Consider the following 13,978-nt stretch of genomic DNA (forward strand, 5'->3'; position numbering starts at 1 on the left):
TGGCACGTATATCTTTCTCTTAGGTAAGGATAGAAACTGCACACAATACTCCAGCACTCTGTTCACCTGTAGTATGATTTGCTTGTTCCTTTACTCCGACACTCTTTCAATGAAAGCCAACACGTTATTTGCTTTCCTGACTACTTGCTACACCTGCTACACCTGAAAGGTACCTTAGTACATCAACCTTTCCCAATGTATCACATAGACTCATGTGTGCTTTGCACCATTCTTGAGAATCCATTGATTCTATGATCCAGGGTTGGGGGTCAGTTGGCTGGAAGGTCAATTTGTGTTGCAGAGTGATGCCAACAATGACAGTTCAATTCCTGCTGTTGCTGAGGTTACCACAAAGGACTCTCCTTCTCAACCTCTCCCCTTGTTTGAAGTGTGGTGGTCCTCAGGTTAAATCCCCACCAGTTGTCTCTCTTTAATGGGAGAGCAGACCCATGGTCTGGTGAGACTATGCCGACTTTATCTTTACTAACTCCATTACAGTATTCCTGATGAAGGGCTTATGCCCGAAACATCAATTCTCCTGCTCCTTGGATGCTGCCTGACTGCTGTGCTTTCTCAGCAACACACTCTCAAACCCCATTACTGTATTTGTCCATTTTGGTCTCATCTGAGTACTCTGACAGTAGCTTTATGAGCAAAAAGCATCAGTAACATTAATGATGAGGTAAAATCAATAAATGGTTGAAATAGGCGGTACCCATTGAGCATTCTGGTTTCTATTGGGTTTCCAAAAGCCTGCTCTGTGCTTACAATGGACCTTCTGCGTTATATAAATCCTATTAAATCCTTCTGCATTATCACCATTGATATCCACCTTGCTATTGCATATATAATCACGTTGAATGTTACTGGGAAGCAATGTATTCTGTTGGTGCAGTCTGTTTCAGTATACAGTAAAATCTACTTACTGTTATAAGTTGGGTGAGGAAGGGGGTAAGGGGTGAGGGTGGAGAACAGGGTGTAGTGGTGATATTGCCAGATAAGACTGTTTCCATGAGCATGTATCAGTTTATGGAAGACTGCATCAGCTCAGAAGCTGAAACAGTGTTAAACTGTATTAAACTGCCTTTTACTACCTGTTGTTAGCTGATAATAAGAGATTAGTTGTGAAATGATGTATTACAGATATATAACAAATTATATGTAGGATATCCGAGGTTAAGTCCTGATACCCTGCAGCCAATAGTGCAAATGAAAGTTCAAAATTTTATTTGGTCCTCACAACAGATGGAACACAGACTAGACTATTTTAAAGATTTTTAGTTATTATTGATGTGTGTGTTGATAAGCTGTGTTTCAGGAATTGCTTTAAGCTACTAAGAGACAACACAGTCTTTCAGCTCCAAGTCTGGATTTCACTGGGTATCAGGTTTAACCTATGTTTTCAAATAAATTACAAACAAAAATTCTTAGGTAAGGAGGTTTTGTGTTTGCAATTAAAATCTCTAGCACCTTTCTCCCCTACCCTGAGAAACACTCATAAGCCCAGGATTTAAAAGATAGTAGGATTGAAAACATTAACTGCATGTCTTCAGAAACTACATCACAAAAAACAAATTAATGGAACAGTAAGGTATTTGAATATGATATATTCATGACTGCTTATGGAAGATGATTTTAGGAAATTAAAATATAGACTTGGTGCTTGTCTGAAAAGAAAGGTTATGTTTCATTTCTGTTTTCCTCTTGCATTTCACTCCCCTGATTTTCAGGAGACTATACGGGAACTATTATAATTACACTGATCTGCCTAATGTTCTGTTCAACTTCATGATAGGAAATTTGCTAATGGAGCTGTGTGAAACAGTCGACATCCACCTACTGCACAGTGAAGAAAAATATGCACAAAAGTGAATGCTAATGCTTTATGGAGCAGAAGTTTCTTCCATAGGACTGGCAAATATGTTTTGTTCCCCTGCCCTACACCGTACTCCCCTCTCACACCTCCCAAGTCTACGACATTTGGATCCTGCACACCCATGGCAAATGGTGTGACTGTAGAAGAGGATTTCAAGACACTGCCTTATTTTAGTGATCGTCACTATGCATAGATCGTAAACATAAGACATTAGGACTCAGTACACTAGCTCTGATGAGTTCAAGACAAAAGACTTTGATTGTGTGTTTCTTTTTAGCAATGTGAAAGAAAGAAATTATGGTTGCATTTAGACCTGCAAGACTCTGACCTTTGAGATGATGGTCATTGGAAACACTCCAGCATTCATCACAATGGACAATAAGAAAGTAGCTTGCGATGAAGCTCAGAAGTGGTGAAGAATCAAATCAGATAGAATTGTTTCCTGTGTAGGATAATAACTATTTGGAGCAGTCTTGCAGAAGAGATGGTCAAGGTTGATAACATCAGTAATTTCAAAGAGTTAAACAGTTATTTTGTTTGGGGTGGGGAGGTAAGCTGAGGGTGAGTCCAGAGCCACGAGGCACTGTTTTTAAATTAGAGGTCACCCTTTTATAACAATGTTGAAAAGAACTTTCTTTTCTCTTGAGGATTGAGAAATTTTGGAACTCTCTGCTTTAGACGGTAGTGGAAATAGGGTCGTTGATTCCACTGCCTAGTAGGAATTGAAGGTTAAATTGTGAGTAGATAATGATGTGGAATTTGAAACACAAACAGATTAGAAGGGTCTAACAGCCCATTCCTGCACCTAATTCATATAAATGTATGAAGAGAAGCAAGAGGAATTCTGTTCATGCAGTGAATCTATGCTACTTTCTTAGGCACAATGGAAAGATATCACAGTATGACTGACCTTGTCTTCAGTTGAAAGCTAAGATAGGACCAAACGATTCTCAAAGTATCTGACAAGGAATGTACAGAATGCCAATTTTGACACTTTTGCAATCTGGAGAATCTTTTACAGTCCAACAAATAACATTTTCATGGTCATGTGTCTTCACATTCATCCACTTCACCTATCCATGAATTGTGATGGACAATTAAACCAACCGACAGGATGAGGCCACTGCACAAACTACTGCATTCTTATTGATGAAGGAGCCCAGCACATCAGTGCAAAAGACAAGCATGAACTGTTCACAGCCAACTACAGCCAGTGGTGCTGAGTTAATGATCCATCTTGGCATCCACCATCCCAGCTGTCAAATATCAGCCAACTCAATTCACTCCATACGATACATCAAAAAAAGCTGATACAGCAAATGTGTACAAATGCTGAGGACATGTGATCCATAAATAGCTGTGTTCCTGAACATACCGTTCCTGTATCGTGACCACACTGTCAATGTGGAATATTGCCCACCAATGCAATCTCAATGCAAAAAGCAGGACATAGTCAATCGATTAATTATGGCTATCTACATGCAGTGCTCTTACTCAGCAATAACCTTTTTCACTGATACTTATTTAGCCATGCACAGCTGAGTTCCAGTCCTCACAATAGCTTCAATCCAAACATGGACAAAAAGAGCTGAATTCTATAGGTAAGCTGAGAGTGACTGCCCCTGACATGAAGGCAGCATTTGACCAAAGGTGGAGTCAAAAGGCCTTAGAAAATTGCAGTCAACAAGAATTGGGGGAAAACCTTTTCTCTTTTTGCAGTCATACCTAACACAAAGGAAAATGGTTGTGGTTGTTGGAGGCCATTCATTTTATTTCCAGGACATCATTGCAGGAGCTCCTCAGAGTGGTGTTTCAGTCTCAACCATCTTCAGTTGCTTCAATTACATTCCCTCCATCATAAGGTCAGAAGTGGGCATGTTCACAAACCATTGCACAATGTTCAGCACCATTCACAACTCCTCAGATATGAAGCAGTCCATGACTAAATGCAGCAACACCTGGACAATATGTAGGCTTCAGCTGAAACATAACAACTGACAGTTGTGCCACACAAATGCTACCAATCACCATATGTAAACAAAAGTGTCTAAGCACCTCACCGTGACATTTAATGTCATTACCATCAGTGAATTCCCTCACAATCAATATCCTGTGTTACCACTAATCTGAAAATTAACTGGACCAGCCACAGATACAAGAGCAGTTCTGAAGCAGGAAATTTTGCAGAGAGCAACCTGTCTTCTAATTTCCAAAATCTGTCTACCATCTACAAAGGCACAAATCAATAGTTTGATGGAATACTCTCCATTCGCCTGGATAACTGCAGCTCCACAATGGTCAAGAAGTTCAACACTGTTCAGGAATAAACATCCATCTATATGTAAATTCACAGTCTTCCACACCAATGAACAATGGCAATAGTGTATGCCATCTACCAGATGTAGAAACTCTCCCTTGTTCCTTCAGGAATACCTTCCAAGTGGACAATTTCTACCATCCAGGAAGATGAGCAGAGAGAAAGACCATCCCTGTAAATTTCTTCCAAATCATACATTGTTTTGAGTTGGGAACAATATTACTGTTCTCTCATTACTGGATCAGATTTCTGGGTACCTCAAGGTAGTTGGGGATGGATGATTAATTTTGGCCTCGTAACTGATATCCACTTCCCATGGAGGACAAAGATGCACTGGCTCAGGAATCTCAGGAACCAATTAAATCATGCTCTAACTAGTGACTTTCAGCTAATCTTGGATTACATTTTATGCTACAATATACTATGCTTCCAATAAAAGTGCACACTATTCCAAAAAGATTGTATATACTTAATTTTAAATCTCCAGTTGATAATTATTGTGCACATCTTTTCAAAATAACTAATTTCATTGAGGCAGTGCTAACAGCCACTGCAGTATTATAATAATTGTCTAATAATCATTTCTGAAATGTAAGATTGGGTGCTGTGAATGCACAAGTATACAATATATGAAATAGAGTTGTGGTTTTAATAAAGACAAAATATACCTGGTCATCATGTGTTTGTAATAAAAAGAGGCAGACTATTTATGATAGTCACATTTTAGACTCACAGGATATCTCCAGCTAAAACTATCCCCCTACTCAAAGAAATGGGCAAGCATATGCCGGCACTACAGTTCTCAAAGGAACAATAGGGAGACAGCTCAATGAAAGGGCCATTTAGAATACATCCCTGACACATTACAAACACTGTTTGAGCGAATCTGATACCATTTCCCAGAATTTTCCACTAATGATGTTCTTGTTATGCTGCTTCTTTGCCAGCTCATTGTTGTTTTTGCTTCCATTCACCTCTGAGTCTCACAGGATGCCTCTGAGGGAGACTGAGGAGCTGTATCATCAGTACGAGCACAGCACGATGAGATAAGCAATGTTGTACTGCTGTCAAGAAAGCCTGAACTGCCATCATTTGCACAGCCTGCTAAAACTGAGGCGATAAAATCACTTTTCTGGCACATACCCAAATGCATAGTGATTTTTTATTTCATAAATGAACTCTGCTCTGCGACTTAACAGGCTGTCACATTGGGGCTGAAGAGTGGAGCGAGAGACTGATGCAATACAGCTGTGAAGAGACAAAAACATCACCTGGGCTTCAGGGAGTCCCACCGTTATCAACTGCTGAGCACTTTCTCTTCATTTCAGATATCACTGTTAGTGTGGCGAATGGAGAAAAGCAGATGTACTGACTAAGCAGATTTTGCAAGCTGCTGGACCTGGAGTGCTGCTTCATTGCAGGATTCTGAAGATGAAAAACAGGACAATAGCTGGCTTTTCTGTCACCAAATGCTCTGCATTTCAGTTTTTGAAAAAACGGGTAAGATTTACGGTTGTTTCAATTCATGTTTATTGTACTGCATTTTCTCTGAAAGAGCAATTATCTCAATGTCACAGCTTTAATCTGACAGCGAAGACACTGGATCAGAATAGCTGGTTCAATATAAATGCCAAGGGATAGAGTTACAAAATCTATTAGTCTCAGGTGTCAGTTAAAATTAAGAATTCTTTTTTAAATGACCCTGCACAACAGTATACAATAATATTTTGAAATATTTTTGATTCAACTTGATTTGTCAAAATGACCTTCTATATTGCAAGGTCTGATTATTAGAAATACCATTCTGCATAATCTATTTATGATGATTTTAAGGTTACAATTAAGTTGAAGCTGTAGTGATAAGTTCAAATCTCAATGTCACTGTTCATTACACCAAGAATGACAAATAACTATTTTAATTTCATTGATTGACCTTTGTAATGTAACTTATTTTAGTACATAATTCAAATCAAAATACAGCATTACCTAATTGATGACTTGTGCAAAAGAATCTCATCCTAAATACTATTTGCATTCAGTATAGTCTATTTCCGACCACCCTTCTTTATGGTTACACATATTCAATAAGCTTTCAGGTTCATATTATTAAGTTTCAGGTGAATGCAAGAATTGAATTTGTAATTGTTTTAAAAGCCAAAGCATGAGTGTGTATTGGATGTCTTGCAACATCTCTTCATTTTTATAATGAATGAATTAGTTGCACTCAAACCTATGAATTAAACATTCCACTGGTTTGTCCTAAAGACAAAGCTTGCATATCATTGCTAGTGTCCTGACTTATATTTCAGGTGAAAGCACTTGCAAACATTTCTATGAATGAATGTTGTAAAGACTTATCAATATAATGTCCAAAGCAATTATAGTTGGTCACTGTAGGTCTTTCTTGTTGTCTTTGACCTAAACCCTCAATCCTGCATCAAATAACATTAGTTCTTTGAAGATAAGTCAATCCTGTGTATAATCAATAAATCAAACAGTATTGTGCTGCACCAGTAATAATAGACTGCTGCATATTAACAGATGTGATTTTTTAAAATATTGGTATGTGCATGTAAGAGCAAAAAGGACTCTTTTACTTAACATCGTATTTTAGTTGGCATTGCAACGTTTGTAAACTCCCATAACAATTGAATCAAATTGAAATAGCGTTATTTTCACATGTACCAGTTGAGTACAGTGAAAGGTAATAATCTAAGTTATATCCCATTCTTTTCATAATAGCGTGTTATTACATCAATTTAATAAAGAATTCCATAATACAAAGTTATTTTTCAACTTATGCTATGGCAGTTTGTTATGGAAATATTGCACATAATATCTACTATGTGTCACCCTGACTATGTTTGGCTCCCAAGGGACTAAGGCATGCTTTCTATATTCCAACCTTATTTTCCAAAAAGCCTAAACTGATGGACAGCAGCTACGAAAAAACACCTCCTATGACCTTAGCATGTATTCATTGATTACAAATAAGAAGTAAAATTCAAGAATCATGAGGCTAGATGGATTGGCCATGCTAAATTGCCACGTAGTGCCCTGGGTTGTGCAGGCTAGGTGGGTCAGTCATGACAAATGCAGGGTTACAGCAATAAGATGAGGGGAGATAGGATTCTCTTTGGGAGATGATGTAGACTCAATGGGTCAAATGGTCTCTATCTGCATTGTAGGGTTCTATGATTCTAAGTACTCTTCCATTACTTAAACTCTCAAGAGCAGTGATTATATTCTTATATTAAGAGCTCAACTGCATATTAAACCTTGGAAAGAAAAATATGAATAATCTCTAATGGACCTATCACTTGCAGTCAAGATTAGAATCTATGAGATATTAGGAAGATAGGAAAATAGGAGTAAATGCTGTCGATTAGTTCCTTGTTCCTCTTCCAGTATTCAGTAAGATTATAGTTCATCTGCAAAATAGTACACATACTGCTTTTGCTCCATATCCTTTTATAACCTTTCATTAACAAAAGTCTATCAATCATGGTTTAAAAATTACAGTTGAACTGACATCAATTTGGCAATTGCAAAAGCATTCCAAGCTCCTACCACACTTCCTAATTTTAATCTTTAAAAGGGGGGTATAATTTTTGAACCATACTTTCTAGCTCCACATTCCCCAATCAGCAGTAATAGCTTCTCTCTATCTATCCTTTGTTCCCTTTCACCTCATGAAAACTTCAATCAAACCTCAAGCTTCTGAAGTTTAGGAAATACAACCCCAATCTGCACAATATCATCTCAGACTTGAATCTTGAAGTTCATATATTATGGCAATTCTGCAATCCCACAAAAGTGAGTACACCATTGCAGTGGGATAGAGTTCAGAACTATCATAGTACTCCAGGTGCTTTCTAACTGGGGTTTTGGATAGCTGTAGTATAATTTTATAACATCGTGTATCGTGTTCTGTAGATTCAATGGCCACAGTTCCATCAGCCTTTTTATTATTTTCTGGTACTGTTTGTGATATTTAATAGTTCATTTACCTAAAATCCCATGTCTCGCATGAACTCTACAATTTCTACATATTCACCATTTAGAAAATATTCTGTTCAATTCTTTTTAGATCCATAAGGGCTTAGACATTGGAGCAGATTAGGTCATTCAGCCCATCAAGTCTGGTCCACCATTCAATGAGGTCATGATTGATTTAATAATCCTCAACTGCACTTTCCTGCCTTTTCCCCCTTTACCCTCAATTGCCTTTTAGATTAAAAATTTGCCTTATCTCACCAAAGGTGCACTTAATGACTCAATCTGAACAACCCTCTGCAGTAAAGAATTCCATAGATTCACCACCCTCCATGAGAAGAGATTCCTCTTCATCTTGTCTTATATGGGTGGCACCTTATTCTGAGAATATGTTCGCTGGTCTGAGACTCTCCCATAAGGGGAAAATAATCTTCCCATATCACATTTGTCCTCATTGAAGTTCATCTCTCACATTTTTACTGATTCATTATCTCTTTTAAAATGATGGAAATATACTATTGCTACGTCTTTAGACACATGACCCTTCACTCTTGACTCTATTAATTTTCCGACAATAATTCTTGTGCCCAGAGACCTATTGTGCCCTGGTTGTCTTTTCTCATCTGTCTTAAAAGCTAAACAACATGCAAAAAGTTTCCAATCTAAATCAAGAGTTCTCAAATTGAGAAAAGTTTAGAAGAGTATAGTTCTGAAATTTGCAATATTTTGACCTTTTTTCTATAAAATTGTAAACCATCTGGTTCTAAGAATTTGTTTCTCTCTATTGCCATTATTCCCTCATTATTGTTGTTTTGTTTACATTAATTTTGGGGAATCTCTGCTGATTTAATATTTGTTTCCTTGGATTGTCTAGCGTACTAACCTCTTCCTCCACTATAAATATCATTACAAAGTAATCAAATCAACATCTCTGCCACTTTCTTTTTTTCATTGAAAACTGAATGTTGGTATTGTCAAGGGATTCATATTACTTTTGATTGCAATGGCTCTGATGTTGCCTAATCTGCAGACCACTTCCAGAAATTCCTGCTTTAAATTCAGACTTACAGTATCAGCAATATTTTGCTTTTGATCCTGGTCCCTGCATTATTCCTAATGCCATTGTGAACATTTTTATGTTTATTTTGATGACATTCAATTTTCTTTCATAGTTTTTTTTTAAATTTTTATAATCAATTTTGTCAGCCTTTGTGGTTCTTTGAATCTCTCCCATTCACCAGGACTTTTGCATTTTTGTACTTTTCATTTTATGCTGCCTCTTACATTATTAGTCATTCCTGGCATTTATTTTCATGCAGAGCTCTTGTCCCTTAGAAGTTTAAATTGGTTCTGCATCACATGAAATTGATCATTTTTTTATCCCATTCACAGTTTTCCCAGCTTACTACAGACAGACAATCACTATCATGCTGCAGTAAAGTTAGCTTTATAAACAAATGTCTCTTTCAAAGACAAATGCTGAAATTGATCATGTTATGCTCACTATAAAGTAAACAACCACTCACCATTAGGTTTTTAACTAAATCTGGCTCATTTACTCATACCTGAATCTAAAGTGGCATGTCCCTTGTTGGTTTGTGTAATTTGATTGAATATTATGTAATTAGAGATTATGTCATCTGTAATAGCACAATGCTGTCACAACGAGATGGAATCAAAATCAACTGTAGAGTCTCAGTGTAGTTCTCTCCTACTCTCTCTTGCGTAGATAATTCCATACTGAATAAAGCCTAGTAGTGTTACTTACCTGAGTGCCAATCTGATCTTACCATAGTTTGAGGACATTTGTTTTTTATTCTTCATAGGATATGGATATTGTTGACCAGACCAACATTTAATGCCCATCCTTATATGCTATTGAAGGAATAGTAGCTGCCATTTGTTGAACAGACTGTGGTAGTTTGTGGTTGAGTCTGGATGCTGTGACCAATCTTCACTTCTGTATGAGGCCTTAGAGCCTGCTTGGTTAACAGTGCTAGTGATGAATCACATGGGAGTCTTCACGAGAGTAATTATTTGTCTTAATAGCTCTATGTAGTTTATTGCATGACAGCAATAGGTGCAAGTTACAATGGCTAGTTTGACATAATTACAGATATGATCAGGAGTCAGGGGTGTCATCTTCAATCAGGACTTAGAGCTAGACTCCTTGATTCTCTACTCAGGATTCTGTCACATCAGGTTGGTGGACCACAATACAATCACTAACATTGTAGGAAATAGGACAGCCATTTAGCCCTTCAAGACTGTTCCATCATTCAATAGGTCATGGTTGATCATCCATTTCAGTACCTTGTTCCCATTTTCTTCCCACAAGCTTTGACCCCTTTCGCCCCAATAACTATATTCAGCTCCTTCTTAAAAACATTCAATGTTTTGGCTTCAACCATTTTCAAAGACAGAGAATTTCACCAGGCTCACCACTCCTTGGGTAAAGAAATTTCTCCTCACCTCAATCCTAAATGTCTTATCCTGTGACCCCTGGATCTGGACTCCCCAGACTTTGGGAACATCCTTCCTGCATTTATCCTGTTCTATGTAAACAACCTATAACTTCACAGCTGATATCAGGTGATCTATGTACAACTTCCATCTAAAGTCTTAACTCCTTTTATATTTATGAATTCTACCCACATCGCCTCCACTGTTTAAAAGCAAAATTCCAAAAATATGGAACAAGCACGGATTCACCACTGCTTATTTTTCAATATTATCCTCTCTTATCATTTCAATGATTTTGTCCTTAAACCACTGAGACTACTTCTGTTCTTCCATTTTCCTCATCTTTCTTGTAGATATTATAACTGGACATATATACTGCCCACATTGCCAATTATCTTTCAGCAATGCTTCAGTAAAATCTATATGTCAGAACCACCAATTTCGATTTGAGCCTCCAATCCATTCTATTTGTTCCTTCTGTTCCATGTATTTATGTGTAAAAAGCAACACGCAATGCTGCAGTGCACGGAGCCATGTAATGTGAGGATCTCAGGGGGCACCTTTGATGTTCCTACATAACAAGTTCCTGTTTTCAGTTGTACAGGCAGGTTTGGGAAACCCCAGGTGCAGGCTAGGCACTTCCCCACAGGGATGAAGGAAAATAATTCAGTTTTGTTTAAGTCCACATGGACACAAAAGAGCCATTGGCAGTGTTTTGATGAATAGCAGTTTAATGGAATATAGTTTTCTCCTGAAATCGGATTTCAAGATTATCTCATATTTGGCTCACTGTTGTTGCTGGGGCCTTGCTGGGTGTAAATTGGTTTCAATGCTTTCTAGATGACAATGGCAACTTGACTTCTAAAGTATCTTGTTGGCAGTACTGTGTTTCTGGATTTGGTGAGTCTGCGAAAGGCATTATACAAAAGCAGGACTTTTCTTTCTTATGGGTCATCCCATGCATCTCCTAATTATATTACTGAGAGCAACAATTTAAAAGGTATGATTGCACATTATCAGTTTTTCCTTTTCATTGAGGAGTTCTACATATTTTGAGAAAGCTAAAAATTGTGAAGGGAGAAATGAAACATGAAAATGTGTAATAGGCAGTGAATGTGCTATGTTAGGACTGAGGCTGAAGCAGTGCACTGTTGCCACTATTCCACAGGGCACACTGTGAAAACAGTGTTCCCAGTTACTGGGATGGCCAATAAATGACATTCCTATATCAAGTTTTAAGTAAAGAGAACTTTATCATCCAGGCTTTTAAAAATAAATTCAAAACTACTCATTTCTTAAAACTTATTAAATAAAATGCACAAATCAGTCTATATACACTTGGTATTATGGAAGTATAAATGTTTATCCCCTCAAACAGATGCACATTCCTCAGGAAGAGATAAAGAATGGTTTTCCATTTTGGTAGATTCCACTTTTTTTTGGAGAAAAAAAAAATTTCTGGCAATTAGTTTTTCTTGAAGGCAAAAAGATGAGGCATAGAAAGCTCCAATGTCTGTTGACCCTACATGTCAGAAGATCACAGCAGATACCTAATCACGTATGGTTGTCACCGGAGTATTTGCAGATACAGCTTGCTCAGCAATACAAAATAGAGGATTTCCTTCAAATCACTGTTTAGAAGAACAATGAGGTTTCACCTGGAACACAACAACAGGATTCATCACAGGAGATTACTCAGGCAGCCTTTCCATATAAGCTTTTTGCTCCCCAGATAATTCCAGATGCCAAAGTCTATTCTCCTTCTAGTCCTTGTTCAAACAGCCATAGCAGGAACCTACAAAAATAAAACAGTTATCATGAGTCATATGAATTTTAGAAAGCCTTGTGAAAATTATCTTCAATATCTAAATGGCCTCATTTAAAGAAATCACTCCAGATATCTCCAAAAGTTTGAAATAAATAAATTTTCCATAATCCTTCAAAACTTAAATCTGCCAAGAAATATTGAATGTGAAGCATCTTTGTCATGGATAGCATTGCTTGTATAGAATTGTCCAAAGTCAAAGTGACTGCCCTCAATTACAAAAGACGTTTTATGGTTTAGTAAGAGATGTGCACTTGTCACTAAAGAATTAAAACAAATAGAAAAAAAAGTCTGAACATAATAAAGCACAGCATAAATGGAAGCTAAATGGATTGCTTGGTAATTTCTCCTTATCATTTTGTTGGTGCTGATATCCTGCAATTGGAGAATAATAATGTGCCAACTAAATCGGCAGTGTAACATTGTGATTTGTCTCATAAACCCTGCAGCTTTATGGTATCATTTCTGTAACTGTCTTAAATCTACATGATATCTGAGACTGTGATTGCCATATACAGGTGAGGAAATGGATCAGGAGCGCAAAGGTCAATGTGGACAAGTATCAGCACACACATTTGAACAATTCTGATGCCTTTGTGAGGGCTACAACGCAAAAAGATGCAGACCCACAGTTAAGATGTCAGTCTACATGTCAAGAATGCCATGTTTCTCAAGTAATGGCTATCAAGGTTGGAACTCGGGCAAATAGCAGAAGCTTCAAAGTAAGCCAGTCAATCAGAATCATTTAACGTTTTACTAACACAATTATCACAAAAGTTTAACCTTTGGAGAGAAAGCAGAATTAACACTTTGGATCCAGGGACATTTCTTCAAAACTAGACTCGAAACACTAATTCTGCTTTCTCTCTGCAGATGCTGCCAGACCTGCTAAGTTTCTCCAACAATTTCTGGTTTTAATTTCGGATTTCCAATATTGCAGTTCTTTGTTTTGCAACAATTTTATCTTTAATATCCTCCAGCATTAATTATTCCAGGTTTATCTCCCAACAACCAAACCTGACAACAGGCCTTCAATAATCTGGCTGTCTGATTTGCTGCTTAAAATTTGTATTCCAATGAAATATAGTCAGAACTGAAAACCAATTTATTGAACCATTTAAACCTGAAGACGTGAGTGTCTTTGGCCAAAGTGAGCCATTCTCGATTATTGAAGACCGTATTACTAAAATGTATCTCTGTGCTACTGATGGATTACAGACATTATAAAGTCATAGGGTTTTACAGCATGGAGAGGGGACCTTTGACCCATTGTGTCTGTGCCAGTCATCAAAAACCTATCTACTCTTGCCCCATTTACCAGCACTTGGCTTGTATCCTTGTATGCTATGGCGATCCAAGAGATTAACTAAATATTCTAAAACATTATGTTGGTTCATAGTACTGCCACTGTTTCAGGCAGTGAGTTCCTGACCTCATCAGTAACTCTAAGATGAGAGGTCATGGGTTTCAGCTAGAGACTCACAGATTTAAAACAGCAATG

General features: G+C 37.4%; 1 protein-coding gene across 4 annotated transcripts in view; it reads left to right on the forward strand.

Moving 5' to 3' along the window:
* The first annotated feature begins 5,480 nt into the window (after nt 1–5,480).
* The window catches only part of sgk1 (serum/glucocorticoid regulated kinase 1), a 100,798-nt gene continuing 92,300 nt past the window's right edge, over nt 5,481–13,978 (forward strand). The window contains exons 1-2 of one of the 4 annotated variants that reach the window (XM_043686298.2): nt 5,481–5,693; nt 12,996–13,199. In XM_043686298.2, the coding sequence (XP_043542233.1) occupies nt 5,625–5,693; nt 12,996–13,199 (273 nt within the window). In that variant the 5' untranslated portion in view covers nt 5,481–5,624. The remainder of the gene's footprint in view (nt 5,694–12,995; nt 13,200–13,978) is intronic. The other 3 variants (XM_043686304.2, XM_043686308.2, XM_087982063.1) reach the window with 3 other exon arrangements.

This window comes from Chiloscyllium plagiosum, unplaced genomic scaffold, assembly GCF_037043375.1.
Source record: "Chiloscyllium plagiosum isolate Xiang-an unplaced genomic scaffold, Cpla_swu_hap1 HiC_scaffold_3, whole genome shotgun sequence".
Classification (NCBI taxonomy): Eukaryota; Metazoa; Chordata; class Chondrichthyes; order Orectolobiformes; family Hemiscylliidae; genus Chiloscyllium; species Chiloscyllium plagiosum.